Genomic DNA, 24,513 nt, shown 5'->3' with positions numbered 1-24,513 from the left:
GGAGGGAACCTGCGGGAAGAGCTGCCAGGGAAGAGCAAGGGTAGGGACACTGGCCATATGCTCAGAGGGACAATGACACTGTGCAAACCTTCCCTGCGGGACTAAGTGCAGCCAGAGCGCATGCCTGCTGATCCTTCACCAGCCCCCGCGAACACCTGGTGGAGGGCTTCTCTCTACCTGTCCTTGCTACCTGACTAAAGGGCCTGGCCCATCCCATCAGACCACAATGCCACTACCACACTTAGTCTTCCTCAGCAAGAGTACTGAAGTAGTCACGGCTCAAACACATGTCTCAGTTCACCACACCGAGAGCCCTGCGCTGCTCTCGAGAGCAGCTAAGAGTTACTGTCTCTTTTACCTCTATATAACAGATGCTTGTTTACTATTATTTTTATATGGTGCTATCATGTCCTCTCCCTAAAAAAAGAAAATTCTGAAGCTGGAGAATAAAAGAACAAAATAGAAGAGGTGGGAAGTTGGATTATGGATGATGTCAGTCACAAGATGACTTGGCAGACAGGTGGAGAGAATCCCGAGTGACCTCTGAAAGCTTACAACACAGGGGGCCAGAGAAGGGTCAGCAAACGCTGGCCCAGGCAAACGCTGGCCTGTTTTTGTAAATAGTTTTACTGGCGGACAGCTCCACCTATCTCTGTCCATATTGTCTGCTTTTGTGCTACAAGGGCTGAGTGGGCTAGTTATGACAGGAAACATATGGCCTGTTAAGTGTAAAATATTTCTATCTGTTCCTTTATAGAAAAAGTCTGCTCATGCTTGATGTGGAGATAATGATATTAGAAGTTCTCTGATTTTGACAGAAAATTTCTACATGCTGATTTTGCAGTAGTAGTCTAGCGTAGAGCCCATATATCGTGTTATTTTCCAAAGATTCGCAGCTGAGGAATACAGGCAATTATAAGTCAGTTTTCAGAGGTAAAAATTTAGTCACAACTAACTCTGAAATTCTGTTTCATTCTCATTCTAGGAATTGGGTAGTGAAAAAGCAAGCATGAAGTTTGCAGGTTTGTTTTGTTTTTTTCTGCTTATCATTTTTCAAACTGACTTTGGACAAAATGAAGGAACTCCAAGAAAGCAAAAAGGGAAGATGCATTACAGAAAACTGAGGAAAAGCTTTTTGTCTAACCACAGACCTAGTAGACAGCTTGGGATTCAGCAAACAACGACGGTGACACCAACAGCGACACTTCCCATGGTTAACCTGGATTATGGCATGGAGAAGTTTGAATCCTTTTTAAAGTTTCTTGGAGTAGAATCAAGCTATAATGTGCTACCAGGTAAGAAAACAGTACTAGGGAGAGGGGGACAGAAGGAATTTCCATGATGATAATTAAAGTAAAATTCAACTCACATGATTATCTTTTGGTTTAATCTATGAAGATACATTTTAAACAAAATTTTAAAATCATTTATAGAATGTACTTATAAAATTGGAAAACAAAAAAGTTATCCTACTATACTTATAAAACCATAGTTACTATTTTGTTTTACTTATTTCTAGTCTGTTTACTATGCCATGTATTTTAAATACTTGTAATCATAATATAGATAATATACACATAAATTTGTCAACTGCTTTTTCACTTATAATGATATATCACCTAGGATATAGAAATAAATTATTCAGATGATTCTATGAACATATGGCTATTAAATATTTTCAATCAAAATTATTCAACAAAAAATGGAGTTAAGCCATTTGATTTTATTTTATATAAACTACTGAATTTTTAAGGGTTGAAAATATTGGAAATTCTGCCAAAGATTTCAACGAGGCATTTTTAAACACTAGTATTTAATAGTCCACATTTTTGCAGGTTTGGAAGAAAAAAAGAGTAATTACATTATACATGTTACCATTACATAAAACTTTCTGAAGACAAAAGAAAATATCACCACATAATATTCTGTGGCCAATACTTCATATATTGTCTCAAGAAAACCAAATGCTTCTAAATGATGTTATTTCCATGGAATTAACAGAAATAACATACAATTACCATGAAAATATGCAGTTTAGGTCACATTTACAGCATGGCTGGGAAAAGAGTCAAGAGGCAGGGAATCTACTAAAACGATATGATAATGACAGTGTTCTCACAACTGCTAACGAATGGTGTGGTCACAGAAGATGGATACCAAACATTTCTCAATTGTCCTAAAATGTTTTCCAGTGGTCTTATAGTACTTTTTAAAATTGTGGTAAAATATACATAAAACTTAGAATTTTAACAGTTTAAAGTGTACAGTTCAGTGGTATTTAGTACACTGACAATGTTGTGCAACCATCATCACTACAGTTCCTGAAAATTTTCTTCACCCCAAACGGAAACTCCATACATACTAAGCAGTCCCTCCCCATTTTCTCCTAACCCCAACCCCTGGCAACTACTAGTCTTTCTGTCTCTAATGCTTGTCTATCCTGGATAAGTCATACGAAAGGAGTCATACAATGTGCAGCCTTTGGTGTCTGGCTTCTTTCACTTAGCATAACGATTTCAAGGATCATCCACGTTGCACCATATGTCAGTACTTCATTCCCTTTTACGTTGAGTAACATTCCATCATATAGACAGACCACATATAGTTTACCCAATCACCTGCTAATGGACATTTGGGTTGTTTCTACCTTTTGGCTACTGAAAATAGCACAGCTATGAACATTTGTGAACAAGTTTCTATCTGAACTCCTGTTTTCAATTTTCTTGGGTATATACCTAGAAGGGGACATGGGTACCTAGGAGCTGGGCCATATGGTACTTCTGTATTTAATTTATTGAGAAAACACTAAATGTTTTCTACAAAGGTGACACCATTTTATGTACCTACCAGCAATTTTCAAAGATTCCAATTTCTCTGCATCCTTGCCAACATTGGTTATTTTCCATTTTTTAAAATATAGCCATCCATTCTTGTGGATGTGAGTGGCTATCTCATTGTGGTTTAATTTGTATTTCCCTAATGACTAATGATGTTGAACATCTTTTCATGTGCTTGTTGCCCATTCTATATCTTCTTTGGAGAAATGTCTATTCAAATCCTTTGCCCATTTTCACATTGGGTTGTTTGTCTTTCTGTTGTTATAAGAGTTCTTTATGTACATTGTGGATATCAGGCCCTTATCACACATGATTTGCAAATATTTTCTCCCATTGTGTACACTGTCCTTTCACTTTCTTGACAATGCCCTTTTATACATGAAATTTTTAATTTTGATAAAGTCCAATTTATTTTTTGTTGTTTGTGCTTTTGGAGTCATATCTAAATACCCAAGGTCATGAAGATTTACACCTATGTTTTCTTCTATTAGTGTTATATTTACGTTTTTGATCCACTTTGAGTTAATGTTTACATTTGGTGTGAGGCAGAAGACAACTTCATATATTTTGCAAGTGAATATTTAGTTGTCCGAGCACAATTTGTTAAAGAGACTATTTTTTCCCCTATTGAATGATCTTGGCACTCTTATCAAAAATCATTTGGCCATAGATGTATGGGTTTATTTCTGGACTCTCAATATTACAGTGGTCTATAAGTTTATCCTTCTGCTAGTACCTCACTGTAATCAGCTGATTGTTGCAGCTTTGTAGTTAGCTCTGAAATCTGGAAGTGTGAGTTCTGTATGAATTTGAGGACTAACTTCCATTTCTGCAAAAAAAAGCTATTGGAATTTTGATGGAGTATAGTGCTTTTACAATCAGGAAAACGTGTCTATGTTATCTGTTTTTCCAGGGGAGGAATTGGGTGAGTGGGGTTAGTTTGCTGCAAGTATCCAAATGAGAGATGGGTAGGGCCTGAATTGGGCAGACAGTGGTGAGGGAAAGGAGGGGACAAATAATGAGAGCTCATTTGGGGGTGGAATTTGGGGACAACAGCTCATCAGATGGAGAGTTATTAGGAATGACCCTAGGGTCAGAAGAAAAATAGTCTGATATTCAAATCAGCTGTCTAATGACCTGCTTATTTGATATACGGTTTTTCCCTGAAAATAAGACCTAGCCGGACAATTAGCTCTAATGCATCTTTTGGAGCAAAAATTAATATAAGACCCGGTATTATACTATATTAACTATATTATATACTATATTAACTATTCTACTCTACTCTACTCTACTCTACTCTACTCTACTCTACTCTACTCTACACTACTCTACTCTACTCTATTCTATTCTACCGGGTCTTATATTAATTTTTGCTCCAAAAGACGCATTAGAGCTGACTGTTCAGTTAGGTCTTATTTTCCGGGAAACACGGTACTTATCCACATATCTATTCTTTTGCAACTTAGCCATCCTGACAGATACAAGATGGAAGCACAATTCACAGATCCCAGTTACATGAGGAGGTCTCTCTCAGAGCCTGAGTGAAAGGCTGAGAACAGAGCATGTGAAAAACATTTCAGAGGGTTACATCTATAACCTTACCCTAAGCATGAATGCACACAGAACACTGTGCTTGTGTGATTCTATCAGTTTGACTTCATAGCGTGCTAACTTCCAAATTCACAAATGCTGGTAACCACACAAAGAATTTAAATGTGTTATGTTCTTTCCTAGGAAAGAAAGGACACTGTTTGGTGAATGGGTTGACTATGTACAACAAAGCTGTATGGTCTCCTGAGCCCTGCACTACCTGCCTTTGCTTGAATGGAAGAGTGCTTTGTGATGAAACCATGTGTCACCCTCAGACGTGCCCCCAAACAGTTATACCTGAAGGAGAATGCTGCCCAGTCTGCTCTGATACCGGTATAAATATTTAGCTAAAGCAAAATATCACATGCGATTTAGTCCTTAACTTCCACATGTTTTTATATTGTCACTTACTTAACTTTTAAGTTATGATAAACTATTCATCAGAGCATTTAAAATATTAGCACAATTATGATAAACATAGAAATTACTTGGGAAAGACTATGGTAGGGGACAGAAATAAAAGATCTTGACTTTAGTTCTAGCTCTATCAGAATGAGGAAACTCGGACCACCTCACATTCCACATTTGACTCTCAGCTTTAGAAAGGTAGTGACAGAATTAACATAGCCAATAGTCCATGAGTTCTTAGTATCCGGGAAGTCTGCTTAGCTCCTTACATGCGTTATCTTACTTAATGCAACTCAATACAACTATTATCCCAAAAGAAGATAGAGAACTCATGGTGAACAATGGGAGAAGCGGTTTGCATCTAGAGAGAATAAAGCCCAACTCTCCAGTTTATGTGGAGCAGTGACTTCCTCTTGTGGCACTGCTGTGCGCAGACAGGTCACACTATGCGTTTTCTTGGCTGCTCACTGTCCCCTCATCCTATGAGGCCTACACCTCATGGAGTAGAGAATCCCCAGGAGGGAGGCCCAGGTCTGCCCAAGAAAAGCCTGGCCAATGCCTTATGAAATAAACAAACACATGTTAAATAATTTGATGGGAAGGAGTGGGGTGTGTTCTCTTGTCTCGAATCAAGGTAGACTGTCTCCACACACAAGGTGATCACAGGTAGTCTCCTGCCAGGAAGAAATTTAGAATATTCAGGAATTGTATTTTGGTGGCTACTACCAATTATTTTACTAAGGTATCATGACTTTTAAAAATGTTATAAATAAGTGTTGAATAAAACTGACTCCTTGGGGGTGAACCATAGGTTTAAAAAGGCAAGATTCAGAAATTCTCAAACATTTTTCAAAGAACTTGAAATATCCTTGAAATGCTATGGTTATTTTGGAAAAATAAATTTGGATCTACGGAAAGGATTTTAAATGTTTCAATAAGACAACTGTAGTTTCCTTCTGCTAATTTTTTCCTATTCTCCTTTTGTATTTTCTGTCAGAGATGTGAAAAAAATAACTCACAGTATATAAACTCACTTTATAATATATGCTGAATTGAAATCTCAAATAATTCTTTGAAATAGTTATATTTTCTGAGCTCTTTTGGGAGTGACATATGCACAGTATTAAAGAAAAGCAGGGAGATGCTTAAGTAAATATATACTTTTTGATGGATGAAAATCTATGCACTGAGCTCACTCCTCCCTAGAGGTCTTCATATAGAGGGTGAGTCTGAAGTCCGGTCTTAGTCACATCTTCCCCACTTTAGTTAAAGATATAAAGATATTAATAGTAGAAGGTAGATGAACGTTCTACTATTATCATGAAATGATAAACAGTATTCTCATGCATCTGTCTAGGCTAACACAACATCATTTAAGCCTAGGAAGTCTTCTGTAAGTGTCAAGAAGTGAAAATGATTTAAGTAGAGTCTGGGAGGAAAATAGAAGAGAACTCTCTATCAGAGGATGCTTTAAGACCCATGGAACTGAAAGAAAATCGAACAAAAATAATAAATCTGTAAACAAAAACCAATTTCATTACCAAAAGCCAGTAAAATATATCTGTTTCACATTTTTATGTCTAATAGTGTACAAATTCTCATATTATCAATAACCTCAATTAACTGACAGTGTCTATTACAAAGGTGTCACATCTGATCATATTGCAATCTCACAATAGGACTGCTTACCACTTTGCATCAGTGGCAATATTACTCCCTCATCAGTCACCAGGTAGTCTGATACTTTACTAAAAATAAATAGTAAGCCCACAGGAAATCAAAAATTGTGTACAACAGATTGTACAAAGTAGAAATAAAGTTACTATTAAAGGTATTCAAGTAAAAATGTCAACATGCATTTCATGTTTAAACTGCATTCAGATACTTGGAGGAAATACTACTTACTAACCTCATTTTCACTGATTCTCCCTTTTATTAATGTCACAACTTGCCCCCAACTGTCTACTCCCACGTGGTCAGTAGCCTCCTATTCACTACTCAGTGGTACAGCATTAAATGACACAACTGAATTTTCTGGTGATTCTTTAGAACAAAGAGAAGCTACCAATTTACTTCATAAGCAACTGCCACCTCCTCAGGTGGAAATAGATCAAGCACTGAGAAAAGAGGAACTTCAATTTGAGGAGGAAGAAGAAGAAATGAAAGAAAATGAAGATAGGGAGCAAAAGAAAACAATCTCTGGACCTGGAGATGGGGGGATATTTCCCAGAAAGGGACAGAGCAGAGAAGGGACAGAGCAGAGACCTCGAGAGGAGGCGCACCAACCCGGACACCCCGCAAGGGAGGGAGCGGCCCAGGCCCGCAGAGGAGCCTCGTCCGGGACGCCCTCCGGACCTGCAGCCCCCGCCCCTCCCAGAGGCGCGCCGCCTGTGCCAAGCGGGTGCTCCCTGTCCTACAGGACCATCAGCTGCATGGCTGCTGACCTCACGCAGATACCGCCGCTGGCAGCACCGGACATAACGAGTCTGGAGCTTGTTGGTAAGAGACACTGAGGCCTGTTGGATTTTGTGCTCTTGAAGCAAATAACTCTCATTGCCCCGTGAATGTTACATTTTAATTTCATAATATAAATTGACTCCACACAGACTAATCTCACAATCTTCAAATGCACAGACTTTGCAGAAGAGATAGGTGTTTATTATAGAATAACATAGTCAGGTATAAAGCAAATTCCTCCAAATCAAATCATGATTTCCCAATGGACATTTTTCTTAAAGTTTGCCTTACTGAGGTATAATTTATATATGCAGTCCAACTTATTTTTAGCATGTTGTTTTGACACATGCATAGTCAGGTAACCACCACCACAATCAAGATATAGCACATTTCCATCACCTCCCCGAGTCCCCTCACGTCCTTCTCTTCCAGCCGTGGCTCCCATTCATGGACCCTCTGCAGCTCTACCTTTCCCCATGCCTCCCAGAGACAGATCACTCAGCACGGCACCCATTCAGATGGGCCTCCTTCACCTATGACACTGCTTCTGGGGCCGCGACCGCTGCCCTCAGAATCTGCCCCCTCCCTGCTGCTGACCAGTGTCTCACTATTTGGGTGAACCAGCTGAAACACATCTGGGTAACTTTCAGTTTGGGGCAATTATGTGTACAGTGCTATAAACATCCATATACAGTTATTTGTCTTTTCTCTAGAGCACATACCCAGGAGTAGGAGTGCTGCGTGATACAGCAAATGTATTTTAACTTCCTAAGAAACTACCAAGCACTCCCTACGTGGCTGCCACATTCCTGTCAGCAGTGTTAGCGTCTGCTCCTGTCAGCTGTCTTTCCCCTCATTTTAGCCACCCTGATGGACATGGAGCTGTCCAGACCTTTTGCTCATGTTTTTTATAGGCCCACCTGTAAGGGTTCTGAGTGGGACAACAGCATGACCAAGTGTGTGTGTGAGGCTGGCTGGCATGGAGACTGGGCCAGGTGACAGGCCTGGGCATTGGTCTGGGTGACAAGGCCCATGCCAGGGATGGCCCTACAGATGCAGGGCTGACAGAATCTGAATGGCGTTTCAGATGTGTCTTGGGGGAAATCACAGACATAAACTACCATCAAAATAATAAGTGACCCTATAAATAAACATTCAATAGAAAAAGTCTGACACCTCTGTTCAGGATGGCTGGTCCTGAGGGCGATAGGACAGCAGCAGTCGTGGACTTCCTGACACCCTGCTCCTAGGACCTCCTAAGCGAGTCCTAGACCCAGAGGCCCCTGCTCCAGCAGTGCCCCTCCTCCCACAGCCTGCATGCCAGGTGTGCTCCCTCCGTGAAAGCCTAAAGCCTTACGAAAGATGAATAAGCTGTGCTCGGTCACACTGCCTTGATTTTACAAGGCCACCGTGTGGTCCTTACAGTGCTATTTCTGGTAAGCTCGTTTTCTGGGTCTAACATCACTGACTACTGTACTTAATTAAATGTCAAAACAAAACCTCATACATTTAAGGCATGTAGGGACTTCTGTAGATAAAGTCATAAAAGCAAAACATTATATCTGGAGGCGATCTGAGAGGTTATCTCCCCAAGCTGCTTATTTAGAGAAAGAAACTGATGCTCAGAGAAGGTAAGTGACTATGCCCAAGATTTTAATGATTAAAAATTGTATCATATTTCTGATCCAGGGTCTAGGAAATGTCAATGGGAAAATACGAAGAACTATAAAAATCAGTTTCTAATAACCTTCCAGAAACACATCTTTGTTGTAAAATGTATACTGGTAACAGAACTGTCTAGCAAACCCTATTCTGGCCGTTTTAAGTAGCTTTATGTAAAACATGAAGTACTAGAGCATGACAAGCCCTTCAAGTGAAAATTCTGACTATGTGAAACAGTGGAATCCCAGTCTTGTTATTTTCCTAAGTGTGTATTTGTTTACATAACATATATTCTACCTGTTATGAGTATTGCTCTGTCCTCCAGATAAAGCATGTGCACATGCACATATATGTGTGTGCACACACGTACACATGTGTACATGTATGTATAGGCACAGAATCCTAAAACACAACTGCTGTGTTTCCTAGGCAATTCTATCACCTCCATTCCGGATGAGGCATTTAATGGATTGCAGAATTTGGAAAGGCTTGATCTGAGCAAGAATAATATCACCTCTTCTGGCATAGGTCCCAAAGCCTTCAAGGTAAATACATGCTCTGAAGTGTAACCGTCAATTCAGACGGCTTTCCTACGACTTGTACTGGCAGCGGGTGGAGTGGGGAAGGGAGGAAAGGTTAAATGTTGTAATTGATAGTTTTTTCCTAAGAAAGTTTCCTCTCTGATGTCTCTCTGTAAATTGTATTCAAGTTTTATTTTGAATAGAGCTGTTGTTTCACATGTTTCTGGCTGGTTTTTGTATGCTTCACCCTTAGAGTACCAACAACAGCATCGATGACAAAATTAATGTGAATTTGTAGAGTCATTTTCTCCCAAGTAGCTGAAATCATGTTGAAATATGGTCTCTTAGGACAGGAGGTATTTCTGGGAAGAAAGGATAGCTTTATCTGGAAATTCTATTAACATTTGAAAGCCAGAAAATCAGAGCTTCCCTATTTTATGCCATGGGCAAAAAAACCTGATGAAGGATACTTTAGCAAGAGGGGCTTCTGGAAAAACAAATGGACTCAGATGAAAACTGGCATGGGGATAGGTTAGAAAAAGAAGAGAGAAAGAAAGAAGACAGGAAACAGCACAGAAGAAACTTCTGAAAGACTCAGATTTGACCAATTGTTTTTCTAAAAAGGAGGAGAGAGGATCAAGAAATTTCAAACAAAGGCAAGCTCTGTGGATGTAAACAAACACTTATAAATACGGAGGCTTTAAGACCCAATGTAAAACACATACATCCCAAAAGGTCAAACTTTACCCCCTTGGACAGTCTTCTGTCCATTCTCTTGACAAGTCCCTCGTTCAGATTCTGGACTGGCACATGAGAGAGGCGCCGCAGACACCTGGTGTCACGTTTGTGTCACAGACCCGGGGCACGTGCCTCATGCCAGCCTAGCCATCTTTCTGACATAAAACCTGGGACTCGCACATTGCTGCATTTGATCAAAAAGGAAGACACCATAGGAAATTACCTTCTTTACTTGTTTTGAGATGTTCTGTCCCCTCCCCAAACTGCTGAAATTTGACGGGGGGCACCATTGAAGCGACTCACTCATGTGGTTTCACTCAAACCGGCCCCATGTCGGCGGCGCCGGCAGGTCTGCCCAATGAGCATGCCAAATGGAGGGACACTTCCCAGACAGTGGGGGTTGTTTGGGTACCTTACAGGAATGGCTTGTGATGTCTGTAGCACTTCATTTTGAAGAATTTCCACTATAATTAGTGCTGTTCGTGATTCTGCTTCTACTTGATGAAGATAGAAAACTGAGGTTTACAAATACATTGAAAGGATTCAAACTGGTGTCCTAATTTGAGCATCTGTGAGAGATTCAGGTTATTGCATGATTTAATCAACTCTGTGACTATTGCTGAGAGGGTGAGAATCTAAGATGGAGCAAAATAGGTCCATCCAGTGGCAAGAGGAGCTTTCTCTTGCTTACTAAAACCACAATGATGGGTGGTAAATAAATATGGGTGAGTGGAGAACAAAATCAAGTGCCATTTATTGAAAATACCAGGAATAAGTTAACACGGTCAGCATCTACCAGGCAGGGAGAACGTGGGGATTCCTGTCTCAAACTGACTAAGTGCAGGTCTGGAAGGCTTCAGTAACTAGCACAAACTGACCACTCACTGACATACGTTACTGTACATGTGTGACCAGAGTAACAAGTAATTTTGAGATTTGCTTTTTAAGCTTTTGAAGAAGTTAACACACCTGAATATGGATGGAAACCATTTGGTAGAGATTCCTTCAGAACTACCATCGACATTAGAAGAACTTAAAATCAATGAGAACAACCTTCAGGCCATTGACGAAGAAAGCTTATCAGGTATTGAGCATTTGCTTTCATGATATGTATCCTTAGAACCTTTCTTCTGTAGTCATGTGGGAATTTTATACGCAGTATTGCCAAATGAGTAGTTAGGTTTTCAAGGTCACTTTACTGTATAAGTTGATAAAACATATTTTAACTGTTGACTGGTCAACTTTTTAAAAAGAATTTTAAACTGTCCGTTGCCTTAAAAAACAGTCTAAATAGAACTAAAACTCTCAGTGATTTCAGGTTCTCCTCATTTTCAATACAATCAGTAGCTGAACTCCAAACCTGTGATACCCTGAGGTCACCCTAAGTGTCCACACGCAGCCCTGTGCTCTGCTGTGTCCTCCCTGATGCCTCGGTGGTGGTTAGTGCCAGGACGGTACCAGGGTTTGGTGGCTTGGTCTCCCTTATCACTCTTGGAGGCGCAGTACGCCCCAGGCACAATTCCCGCTTCCTCCACCTACTTTGCTATTTTAATTTGTCACGTGTTGGCATGTGAGAATTATCTACCAAGCTAAGTAACAGGCACTGTATGTGGGGCTGGGGCTGTCCCATGATCAGAGCACACGTATGCCATGGCGGTCACTTGGCTTTGGCGGTCTTGTCCCCAAGAGGGCTGCTCTGGCACTTCTGCCTCTTGGTGTCAATGAGGTCGTATACTCATGCCACAGGGCGGGACAGCTGATGCGACCTGGTGTGTGGCTGCCATGACAGCTGGCTTGCTTATGAACAGGCTTTAGCGAAGGTGCCTACATTCCACATACTGGATACACCTGGCACTGACGCTTATGGTTGTTTCTGGACTGAGCTGGATAACTGAAGTTGTCATATTATGAACTCTGTGTAAAGGAGTTCTGTGTAAAGGCGGTATTACATTTAGCTTTTCATGAATTCTGGCTGATGTCTCTGAAGAGATTATATGCTTTTGTAAGACAATGACTGCCTAATTTTTCATTTTATCTTCCTAGCAGTCCAGTGTAGTTCTTGAGGTATAGTGCTCCACACTTTTTATTTGATTTGAAATATATTTATTCTATTAATGTTAAAAACCGAAGCCTTTAAAGGCATAAAATAATTCAACTATTTTATTTCACTCCCAGAAAACTTCATAGGAAAAAAACACTTCTAGTGATGGCGAAAAAAACAATAATAATGAGAATTGCCAACTCTGAGAATTGCAGGGTTATGGAAATACTCTATTTCCAGATGGAATTTCATAGTACAGAAGAAAAACATTAATAAACACAAATTTGGATGGACTGTGTCATACGGACAAGACATTAAAAGATTCAATTTCTAACTGCTAGAAATTGAAACAGCCCAAAGGAACACTTGATTTAGAAGAAGTATACTATCGAGCTGTATGTGAACGACGGTGAGAGCCCGTTTCTCGCAGTTACCAAGTACCATTCTAAAACATTAAGGTCACAGTTAGGAGGCACCGTCACCAGCTCCTGCAAGCGCTCGGCACCTCTTCTCCCTTGTGCACAATGGCCCATCTCCACAGGGTGACTGAGGTCCAGGGCAAACTGGCCTCCTGGTGCTCCCCTCCAGTGTCCACCGCCTGGGTACCTGGAGGCCTTGGCATATGCAGGCAGCCCACGAAGCCTCCACTCTTCGCTGAGACGTTAGCCTGGCTGCCGTGCTGGCCCCCGGGTGCTGGGTTTCCTGACTGCTGCAGCCGCAGGCTCCTCAGCGCTTGTCAGGCCTGTGGCTGTGGATGGTCAGACGGCAGGCCAGCAGGCCAGCAGCGGGCAGGGTGAGCCTGAGGACAGGCCGCCTCCATGGCTTCTTGCTCTGCCTTTATCTCCCGGGGCAGGTCCTCACCCTCGCCTTTTCGGGTTACATATACATACTGTGTGTGGCCATCCACTTGGGACACCTACGAGATCGCGCTCTCAGGCATGTCCGTCCTCATCCACAGCCTGTCACATTCCCTGACCCCACAGCGGAAGGCCTCCTACCAGCTCTCTGCTAACAAATGCTCTTTCTACCTCAAGTCTAACCTCCAAGAGCCTTTTAACCTCTTCTAACTATCCTGCTTCCTGTTTCATATAGGAACACACATATATACAATGCGTGCTTCCTACATAAAAATACACAGAAAACAGAGGATAACTGTACAGTGATGTGTGACATCATGAATTTGCATTGTGTGTTACATTTCTGTCTCTTCTGTGATCTCTACCCCATTACCTGTTTTTTACTGGAAAACCTCTATTATATTCCCAAACCTCAACGATGTACTAAATACACTGGATTCTTAAGTATCTTTAGTTTTGGAAATTAAAGAAAATATGAGGAAACATAATCGCTTATCATAGTTTACTGGTTGGCCTCTAAGTCCTGTTGCTCAGCTTTTTACCTGACCGCCAAGAGCACAGCTGAGACCACCCGCCCTTCCATCTGTCAGGCCTACACTGCGGCCGTGTCCTGGGGTCCTCTCCTACTGCCTGTGACCTGCACTCCTGACGGCACAGACCTGCTTCCCTTTCAGGCCCTAGAGGAGGAACTGAACTGCACAGAGCACTCAGGGCTATGCCCTTGACTTGAGTTGAATATGAAAACATCCCCCGTTCTGGAAATCTTGGCCACTGAACAAACTCCAGTTCCACCCTGAATGTCTGACTCAGAGGCCTCTGGGAATCATCACTGCTGAGCTGTCCATTCTTCTTTCAGCTTCCAGTTAATGTGGAGCATACCACTCCTGAGGCCACAGAAAAAACAACTTGTTTATATAAAGACTTTTCTTGGTAGCCCAATCTGAACAGTGGAGAATTTTTTATCATTTTCCTTTCAAAACGTCCATTTGACCTTCTCTGCCAGGAAGTGAACAACTGTGATGGGAATTCACTGTGATAGCAGCCTCTATGTCCAGAGACGAGGCTTTGCCAGGCAAAGAGAGCTCGTCCCTTGTCCTAGAAAAGGAGTCTCTCAGTGTAGCTCTCCTTGTCCACCCTGATTATACTGCCATTTCATATCTGCCTGTTTTTGCAAAGGACCTTCCGCAGCATGCTATTTCCTGCCCAGAGTCTCCCTGCCTCCAACCCCAGTTCCTTATAGTGCAGACTTTCATCAGAGGCACAATGAGTTCTCTGCAGGCCTGCCTCTTTGTGGGACTATGCACTCAGCGATCAGTGTCGGCTGATCTGAACATTTGGGATGCGCAAAGGACTTGGCAAAAGGCTACATAGGGAGACACAAAGAAAGAAGCTGCATCTGCCCTCCAAATACATGAACATTTCACATGACATTTTGAAAGGTTATGGAAATTGCATGGTTTTCCAATTATCCTAATATCCTGATAATTTTATTTTTTTATAGACTTAAATCAATTGTTCACCTTAGAACTGGAAGGAAATAATCTCAGTGAAATCAATGTTAATCCTTTAGCTTTTAAACCTTTGAAGAGCCTATCCTACCTGCGTCTGGGAAGAAATAAATTTAGAATTATACCACAGGGTCTTCCTGCTTCTATTGAGGTACCAATATATTTCTTCTAATGTTTAATATTTTAAATATAGTACTACAAAACAAAACAAACAATATATTTTAAGGGATTATTGTGGTGCATATTAAACTCAGTAGTTTTGATACTACATATAGAATTTACTATAATTTGAACACTGTTTTCTCTTCAAGTAATACAAAATTATAATTATGAGTGGAAAACCTTGATAAAGTAATAAATGGTCCTGCTGACAGCTCCTGGCAAGGGATTGGGGAACATGAACTGAGAATTTAAACAAAAACCACAATTTGCAAAAAGTACTCTGACTTGCAAGACAGTTTAAACTGCTCCAAACAGGAATTGTGATGTCCATCCCAGTCTGCTCCACTCAGAGTCCCTCGTGGACTGAGTGAACCCTCACGGACAGACGCAGGCTACAGAGAAAGCTGCCTGCAGACTAACCAGTTCTGACCAGTTCCTGCCAAGGGCCCAAGTGCTGTCCTGTTTCCAGGCCCCCTGGAGACGCCCCTGCCATCCAGGCATGGTCTCCTTTGCCGCAGTAAGGGGCCCACTTAACTAAAGGCGGACTCCTGGTGGCTTCTGCTATCAGGTGCACACCCCAACTTCCTGCATTAGGGACATGGAGGTCTGGCAGACTCAGCTGAAATCCAGACCACCTCCTCTGAGCTCCGTTTCTACCACATACACCATCACCCAGCAAGACGAAACCATAAAATTTCCCACAGCTGTGGATCCACTGAACCCAGAGGGGGCCACTGATCTCCACCACCCTTTCTCTTCCAATTTGCAGATTAAGACATAACTTAGAATTCATTAAGAGTAAAGACCAAGGTTCCAATACCTGGCTTTACATCACAATCACTTGGATTCCAAAGAAATGCTGGCTCCTGGGCCTATCCCAGACAAGTTAAATCAAGTTCTTTGTAAGGTGGAGTCAGCGATTTACAATTTTTTAAAAAATTAAAATTTTCAATAGCTAGTGCATGCACACAGTACATGTACCCACACACGCGCACACACACACGTGCACACACCTTGAATAACATAAAGAGCAACGTGTGTCCATTCCACATCTGACCCTCCTGTCCCTGGTTTCTCTTTCCAAAGGGCGTGGGATGTGCTGTCCACAACGGCACATGTGCTCGGAATCCATCCCAGGCCCCGCTTCAGAGCTGCACAGTGTGTGCTTTGACTGGGGACATCTAGGTTGCAGTTTACACTTTAAAAAGCTTAAAAGTGATCTAATATACAACCAAGTTTCGGAACCACCGATCTACTTTACCCCCAAATACATGCACAGGAAAAAGCAAAAAGCTAAAAATCTCTTCTAACAAATACCCAAATTAAGTGACAAAGAGGGGAAATCACTATAATAAAGTTACACTGAAAACACATACCAACCAATTCTTCTTCTGAATTCCAACAAGATCCTTAAGTGAAAAACTCTAATGCCAACTGAATTTAACTTGAAGGCAGCTAACTATTGAAAACTTACTTCAAGTTCTAGCAAACTTCAACCCGATGTTAAATGAATGCTCTTAATAAACTTTTTATTAAATTAATACAACAAAAGTGTTGTATTTTATACAACACAACACTTTTTTTGTACAAAAAGTGTGAGCCTAAAAAAACCACGGGCAGCATAGCCTGGTGGGGCCTGGCCAGGGTGCGTTTTCCTCGCATGGGCCATGGAGCCCTGGGCTCGGTTTTTCTCTCTAGGCCAGCGTCCCTCCACTGCTAAGTGGGGATTATAATTTCTACCTATTATCCAGGGTTTTTGAAGCCCTAATGAGATAATTTATGTGAATAAGTTTTGTAAATTAGGAAGCTTTATATAATTATTATTGTATGCTCTAGCTTGCAACATTTTATGGTTAAAAATAATTAAATAAAATTCATTTAATTCCACAAGCATGACAGATATATTTTTTTCCTAATTAGAAAATTTGACAGCTTAAAAAATGAACTCACTTGGAAGAGCAGTAAAAAGACTCTTTAGATAACACTTAGAATAGTCTACAATACCATTTTAATTTCTGTGAAATTGAATATATTTATCAAAATAATAGTCCTTTCTCTTAATTATAGGAATTATACCTAGAAAATAACCAAATTGAGGAAATAACTGAAATTTGTTTCAATCAAACCAGAAATATCAATGTCATTGTACTATGCTATAATAACATTGAAGAAAATAGGATTGCTCCCTTAGCTTGGATAAATCACGAGTAAGTATATGCTACAATTTGACTTTCTTGGACAGGTTCTTATTTTGCATTATTACAAAAGGTGTGAGTGAACATGGTGACAGCACCCTTTCTTAGTGAACCTCCCCTCCCCCAAACTTAGCCACCTCTGTGGAGTTCGAACCATTCATGATACGACCAGTGCAACGATGAGTGTGGTCACTGCTGCGTGAACACCGCCCCACAGGAAGTGCCGAGCCTGAGCAGTGCGGCCTGAGCTGTGATCACTGTACTCCTCCCGCGTGCTCTGTCAGCCTCCCAGGGCGGGGCGGGCAGGCGTGAAGTCTAGTGAGACAATCCCCGGCCTAGAGTGAGGATGGACTGCCTGGCTCCCCCTTAGGACCAAGCACAGGACTCACCGCCCGAAGCACACTGCCTTCATTGCTAAACTATCTCAGGGCTTACAAAGTAGACTGGAGACCGCCTGGCCTGGTAGCCTAGGCAGAGCGCATCTTCCTGGAGAGGAAGTAGCTACCCAGGCTGCAGCCCTCAGTATAGGGGCCGGTGTGGCAGCCTTGCTGTCAGGATTGGGGGGATGAGCCAGGGAGCCCTGTCAGCTGGCCCAGCAGGCGGTGAGGGAGCCAGGGATCTGACTAGCATAGCACCGCCCGGAAAGGTACCTTTCAGAAGCAGGATGCAGAGAGATGAAAGAGGCCGTGACGGCCAGTGGGTTCAGTGGGATACGGTAGCTGTAGGTGGCTCAGTCCTCACCAGGAGCCGCCTACGCAGGGCAGAGGCTGCAGCGGAGACTCCTGAAACAAGCCAGGCAGCTCACATTTCCATCTCTCTAGCCAGTGAACAATCTTTTCTAGATCCCTGTCTCACTGCAGGTCCCAGGTGCCGGGTCAGAGCAAATGTAGAATGAGAATACAAATGCCCACAACCCAGCCGCTTCCTTGCTGGAGCGAGAGACGATCTTAGGGACAGGCAGTGTGCTTTCGCCAGGGCTCCCGGATTTCATTTCTGATTCACGTGTGACCTGAGAGGTATCTGGAGGCCTCTTTGGGCCTCGCCATTTCCCCTGGACTCGTGCTCCTCTCTAATGGAGCCTGAGCAGCTGTGTGGTGCCAGGTCAGAGCACGTGCCCGGCAGCCAGGCTGCCACCCAGCCATGGTTACCTAGGGGTCATTACTGACACCGACAGCACCCTCACAGGCCTCATGAAAGCCCAGAGCACACGTTGCTGCCTTGAGGTGCCACTCTGTTTATCTTCCCTTTTGCAGAAACCTAGAGTCAATCGACCTGTCCTACAACAGGCTCTACCAGGTCCCCTCCTACCTCCCCAAATCGCTGCTGCGGCTCGTGGTCCTGGGGAACAGGATTGAGCGTATCCCTGGCTACGTGTTTGGCCACATGAAGCCAGGCCTGGAGTACCTCTACCTGTCATTTAACAGACTCTCTGATGACGGCGTGGACAGAGTCTCGTTCTACGGGGCTTATCATTCTCTGCGAGAGCTGTTTTTGGACCACAATGACTTCAAATCTACACCACCTGGGCTACAAGAAATGAAAGCACTGCATTTTCTGAGGCTAAACAACAACAAGATACGGTAAATTCTAGCTTTTTCAAGTATCTGGTTAAATTGTTGCAATTGACAAGGTACATGATTAAACCACCATGACAGTGATGTCTGAGGTTGCCTTTAAGGAAAAAAGTGATAAGAATTAAACAAGAATGGCAAATATTAGCAATTGTCGGAACCAAATGATAATAGGTACATCGGGATTCATTATAACTTTTTCTACTTTTATATGTGTTTGCAAGCTTCCATAGGAAATTTTTTAAAAATATAGAGTGTTGGGCCAGTGCGGTGGCTCAGGTGGTTAGAGCTCCACGCTCCTAACTCCGAAGGCTGCCGGTTCGATTCCCACATGGGCCAGTGGGCTCTCAACCACAAGGTTGCCAGTTCAATTCCTCCACTCCCACAAGGGATGGTGGGCTGTGCCCCCTGCAACTAGCAATGGCAACTGGACCTGGAGCTGAGCTGCGCCCTCCACAACTAAGACTGAAAGTTCAACAACTTGAGGCTGAACGGCACCCTCCACAGCTAAGACTTAAAGGACAACAACTTGACTTGAAAAAAAGTCCTGGAAGTACACTGTTCCCCAATAAAGTCCTGTTCCCCTTCCCCAATAAAATCTTTTTTTTTTAAAAAAGTAAGAACTTAAAAAAAATAGAGTATTATTATATAATACTTAGAACCTTAAAGACAGGTTAGAGTGAGGCATCAAGGCAGTCGATTACGGTGCTCCTCCCACCTCCGCATATAATCATAAACACTCTATCCTGCGGAGCACAAAATACAAGTAATCGCTTATGCTAAAATTAAAATCACTTCTATCTAGATTCTTCTGAAAACAAAGTTCTAAGTAATGTTTTGAGATTCAGCTTCCTTCCCTTCTGGAGACACACTTTCCTGCATGTTTTCCGTCTGCCCAGAAAGCATCAGCATCTCAAGAATGAATCTGGAACACTTCGTTAGTGCTTCACCAAGAGTGGCAGATCATAGAGCTTCGCAGTCATGGCCCTGAAGTTTACACCCTTATGCTTTTCCCTATCTCTGAAATCCCAAATACATTTAAACTCCCCAAAAACAAGACAGAGAAGGGGTCGTTTATGAAAGCCCTGGGGGATGAGGTGAGGGGCACATTGTAAGATTTGGTTTCAAACTATTTTGACCAAAATACCTCATAGGTCATGGTATAAGCTTCCTATTACATTGCAACAGGAGGCATATGTTTGTTTATCCCACTTCTGGAGGGATTGAGGTGGTCATGGCTGGATATCTCCAGTATCACCTTTCTCCTCCACCACTGAACCAATAGTTTCACTCAAAGATGATTGTTGCTTGAGTCTGTTATTTCCATAGGGGCAAAAAACGGTGAATTTCTATTTTTGTTATTCTTTCCATATTTGTTAACTGGAATTCCTCTGTAAAGAATTTTTTCTTATCAAGTAGGGCCACTTTGTTACTCTGAAAGGTAGGATAAATGATCAGTTCTTTCCTTTAAATTGCGGGAGTGAGAAACTGGTTATAAATTAATAGCTATATGAGGTGATGGGTGTTAAATAAACTAATTGAGGCAATCATTTCCCAGTATATACATACAAGTACATCAAATCATTATGTTGTACATTTAAAGTAATACAATATATGTCAATTATATTCTTATACAACTGGAAAAATTATATATATATGTATTATATATGAACAAGAAAGACTATAAATATATGTTAAAATGTTATAGTGGCTGTCTCAGGAAAAAAAATAAGTTGGTGCCTAAGTGTTTTGGTTTTGGCCTTCTCTCTTTATGGATAACCAACATGAATTTATGATTCAGAATGTTTTGATCAATTGCAATTATCACTCTAAAACTGCCCCTACCTCAGCCAATGGCAGCCCTTCAAGCTGGCTCCTGTGTCCTTGGACAGACCTCCACTGACCATGGACAGCTCGCTTTTACTCTTCCCATTGCATATCTGCGCCAGCCTCCTGCAAAGAGCTCCAGGGCCTTTCACATGGGGGACAGTACACAGGGGTCCCAATCTGGACACCGAGCATGTTCCTTTCAAATGTGTTTTTACTGTTTGAAGGACTTTCAGTGAACTGCCAGGAAATATGCATTTTGTGAAGAAAAAGAATATGACTTCATACTGACATTCCCAATTGAAATTTAACATTATCGAGTATTACTTTTGTTTTAAACTTGTTTGTCTTAGACTGAAAATCTAAGTTCCTAACAATAGTAACTTAATTTGTTATCTTACGATATGTAAACATTAGCTTCAAAATAATACCATTATTATGACTAACAGAAAATTTATGATATATTTGGTAGCGCTACAGAATACGTTCTCTAGAATACGTTCTTTAGGATACGTTCCACAAAGGATGTATAGCTGAAATACAGTGGTTTTCTCTGCAACAATGTCTACAATTAATACATATTCAGAAAAGGTCTTTATTTTTGGAATTGCTATTTTCTATTTGATTAATATTATTTTTACTGTTAAACATTTATATAATACCAAAGTCAAACATGTGTAACAAGGATTATTAAAAGAAGTCTTTCTACTATGCCTGTCCCTTACACTGTATTCCACCTTTCCCCATAGGTTAAAATTTTAAATTAATTTCTAGTATATCCTTCCAGTATTTCTTTTTTTTTTAATTAAAATTCATTGGGGTGACAATTGTTAGTAAAATTACACAGATTTCTGGTGTACAATTCTGTAATACATCATCTATATCTCACATTGTCCAGTATTTCTTTTTGCAAACATAAGCATACATACATACACATATTCATATTTCCCCATCCTGTCCCACAATTATTACACAAATTATTACACAGAAGAACTTTTCTTTTCCCTCTTGAAAGAGACTGTACATGTAATTTTAAAAAGTTAAAATTTTTTAAACTTTTAAAATTTTTTAAACTTTTAAAATTTTTAAAATTATCAGTATATCATGCATATTACACCATAACAGTATATAGAGAATTTCCTCATTTCTTTTTACAACTGAATAGTATTCCATTTTGCAGACATTTTATTCAATCAGTTCCTTATTGATAGAAATTTGATTGTTTCCATTCTTTTACTACTCCAAATAAAGCCACAATGCATAATTTTGTTCATCAGTTTGTATTTTTCCAGTTTAGCTTTGGGATAGATTCCTCGTAGTGGAATTGCTGGGTGAAAGGATAAAATGCACATGTAATTTTGCCAGATGCTGCGAAATTCCTTTCAATTGGGACTGTATTGTTTTGAATTCCTTTTAAAGGTGTTTGGTCTTCCACAGCTTCATTGTCAGAACATGTTGGTGAGCTTCTGGACATTTTTTGTGGCAAATCTGGTGACAGTGATATGCCAGTATACTTTCAATTCATGCTTCTCTTATCATGAATAAAATTGAGCACCTTTTCATGTTTATACATTATTTCATGCTTTCTTCTGAGAACTGGTGACCCAGTTCTTTTGTTTTCTCTTCTCTTTTTGCTCTTATATTTTTAGGAGCCCTTTAGCGGTGATATAAGTTGCAAAGACTTTTTCCTAGTTTGCCATTTGTCTTTTAAGTTTATATTTTTGAAAACACTGTGGTCAATTTATTAATCTCTTCTTTTAGTGCTTCTAGTTTTTGAGTCAGAAATAGGAAGACTTTTCTCTGCTTCCAGGGTATGGTCATACTTTCTTTATTCTAATACATCTGTGGCTTCATTTTTTTTCACATTTAGATCTCTTATGTACTTGGAACTTTTTCTGGTATATAATATAAAAAGGGGAATCCAATTTTATTTAAGAACAAAATAATTTTTAAACAAATATAAAACTTAACTCCTAAATCATTAAGGCAGAACATTACTTGGACCATTTATGACTTTCATGTCTATTTTTCCTTAGGAATATTCTTCCAGAACAAATTTGCAATGCTGAAGAAGATGGTGATTCAACACTGGAACATCTTCATCTTGAACACAATTATATTAAAACAAGAGAAATATCACCCTATGCATTTTCATGCATAAGATCATATTCAAGTATCGTTCTTAAACCACAGAATATCAAGTAACTTCACTTTTTCCTTTGTCATTTATAAACTATACTCATATACTTATGTAGTAGCATTTGTCATCCTTAAGAGAGACATCATGTCATGTTATACTCTGTATCATTATGCTAGCCTACCTGATTCACCAGCGTACAGATGAACAACCCAAAACAAAAACATATGTAGAAGGTTTAGTCTTCTAGCACTTTTAGAGAAGGTTTCAGTTTCACACTCTAGAAAGCAGCTATCTCATTGCAAAGTTTTTCTCATGGAAATAGGATGTTATGCACCGCTGAGCTAGATTGGGAGAATCTGGAACAAAATAAGCATGTCCTTTACAACAGATGGGTAAACGTTGCTATCAGCTGGGAACCTCCTAAGTCTGTTTAAAAGTTATGTATGTTATGGTTCAAGACCAAGAAGTGAAAGGCAGGGAAAAATAACAGGTAGAATTTATGAATGAGTATTCTGTTTATTATTCTAAAGTTAAAACAATAACTAATTTTCTTTAAGACCCTATGCTACAATTATTGTTACAAATGAACTTAATTATTGGGTTAGCTTTAGTTCCTTCTATTAATTACATGTATGAAATTAAAACCCTATTGTAATGCTAATTTCCTGGTTTTGAGAATTATACTATGGTTATTTACATGGTTATTAACATCAGGCGTAGCTGGGAGAAGGGTACATGTAACTTCCATACTATTTTGAAACTTTTCTGTAAGTTTAAAAAGTGTAACAGTGTATTAAGATCAATCTTGTTATTCTTTACTCAAGATCAAAAGATTTTACCGAAAGCAGTGGAGTTTGTTTAAAATATAATTTAATTATCCTTGACTATATAAATGTAAACCTAATACACAAATATTTGAAAACTTTTGCTCCTTGGTCATTTTTAGCACCTATTTGCCCTAATTTGCTCAAATGCATCCTTTCACTCAGTTCAATTTAACATGAAGCTATTAGTATTTACTATATACTAAACCACATATTAAATTTTTCGTTATATAATGATCTTTCAGCTCTAATTCTAAAATAATTTATAAAAGACACATGCAGAAACTGTGTTGACTTCTCTTGTTACTATCAGTTTCATGTCTTGCAAAAACACCAGACCAGGAACTCAAGTTCCCATCTTGGCACCCTTGAGCAGGTAACTCTAATTTTTCGAACTTCACTTATTTAATCTTTTAACAATTCTCTCACTACCCTCAGATACTTCCAGCCCCACTTTAACATCAACTTTTCATACGAAATTGAAAGCAACCAGCATATTCCACAACGTTGACTATTTCCTGGGCAACTTTCAGGATGTAAAATTTTCATTTGCCCATTTGAGCTAATGTTATTTCTAAGCCCTTCTTTTTAAGCCCCTTCTCTTAATATCCAGGATTTTAAGATTACAGCATGAAAAAGAATGATATGATGAAGACTGTTAGAATAATGAGTCAAAGGCTTAAGCCAAGTAGCTAAAAACAGAATCTTATGGAACAAAAAGCTGAGATTTAGAACTAGTTTTGGAACACAGGAGCATTAACTAACTTAAACTGGACAAGTTGAATGTAAGAGACAGGTAAATACAAGAAGATACGGTTATCCATTCATTTAACAAGAACGCTTATGCAGTGTTTCTTGCTGTGTGAATATAAATGCATAGACAAATGGTTTAAGGCAATCTAAGCAGTAAACAAAATTAGTGTCAGGGGGACTCAAACTGAGTAAGGTGAACCAATAGAATTAGTAACCTGGGACAACAGAGACAGATACTGAACCATTCCTGCATTCATTTTTCATTCTGACTTTAATCGGCTGTGTTCCAGATATTGTTCCAGTGCAGGGGGGTCCAAACTGCGGCCCGCGGGCCAACTGCGGCCCATGATCCATTGTTAACTGGCCTGCAGCAAATTCCAAAAATATATTTAGTTTACTTAAATAAACCAGGTGAGGCA

General features: G+C 40.4%; 2 protein-coding genes across 3 annotated transcripts in view; one reads left to right on the top strand and one right to left on the bottom strand.

Annotated features, from left to right (window-relative positions):
- The window catches only part of ECM2 (extracellular matrix protein 2), a 37,184-nt gene extending 13,561 nt beyond the window's left edge, over nucleotides 1–23,623 (top strand). For both annotated transcript variants that reach the window (XM_081065623.1, XM_081065624.1), the window contains 9 exons: nucleotides 986–1,295; nucleotides 4,575–4,763; nucleotides 6,888–7,337; nucleotides 9,387–9,502; nucleotides 11,165–11,300; nucleotides 14,616–14,773; nucleotides 16,852–16,991; nucleotides 18,233–18,559; nucleotides 22,414–23,623. In XM_081065623.1, the coding sequence (XP_080921749.1) occupies nucleotides 1,010–1,295; nucleotides 4,575–4,763; nucleotides 6,888–7,337; nucleotides 9,387–9,502; nucleotides 11,165–11,300; nucleotides 14,616–14,773; nucleotides 16,852–16,991; nucleotides 18,233–18,559; nucleotides 22,414–22,582 (1,971 nt within the window). In that variant the 5' untranslated portion in view covers nucleotides 986–1,009 and the 3' untranslated portion in view covers nucleotides 22,583–23,623. The remainder of the gene's footprint in view (nucleotides 1–985; nucleotides 1,296–4,574; nucleotides 4,764–6,887; nucleotides 7,338–9,386; nucleotides 9,503–11,164; nucleotides 11,301–14,615; nucleotides 14,774–16,851; nucleotides 16,992–18,232; nucleotides 18,560–22,413) is intronic.
- Nucleotides 1–24,513, bottom strand: part of CENPP (centromere protein P) — a 237,788-nt gene that overhangs the window by 59,031 nt on the left and 154,244 nt on the right. The window lies entirely within an intron of this gene.

Source organism: Rhinolophus hipposideros (genome assembly GCF_964194185.1).
Source record: "Rhinolophus hipposideros genome assembly, chromosome: 11".
In the NCBI taxonomy this organism is placed as follows: domain Eukaryota; kingdom Metazoa; phylum Chordata; class Mammalia; order Chiroptera; family Rhinolophidae; genus Rhinolophus; species Rhinolophus hipposideros.
This window is presented reverse-complemented; position numbering and strand designations above follow the sequence as displayed.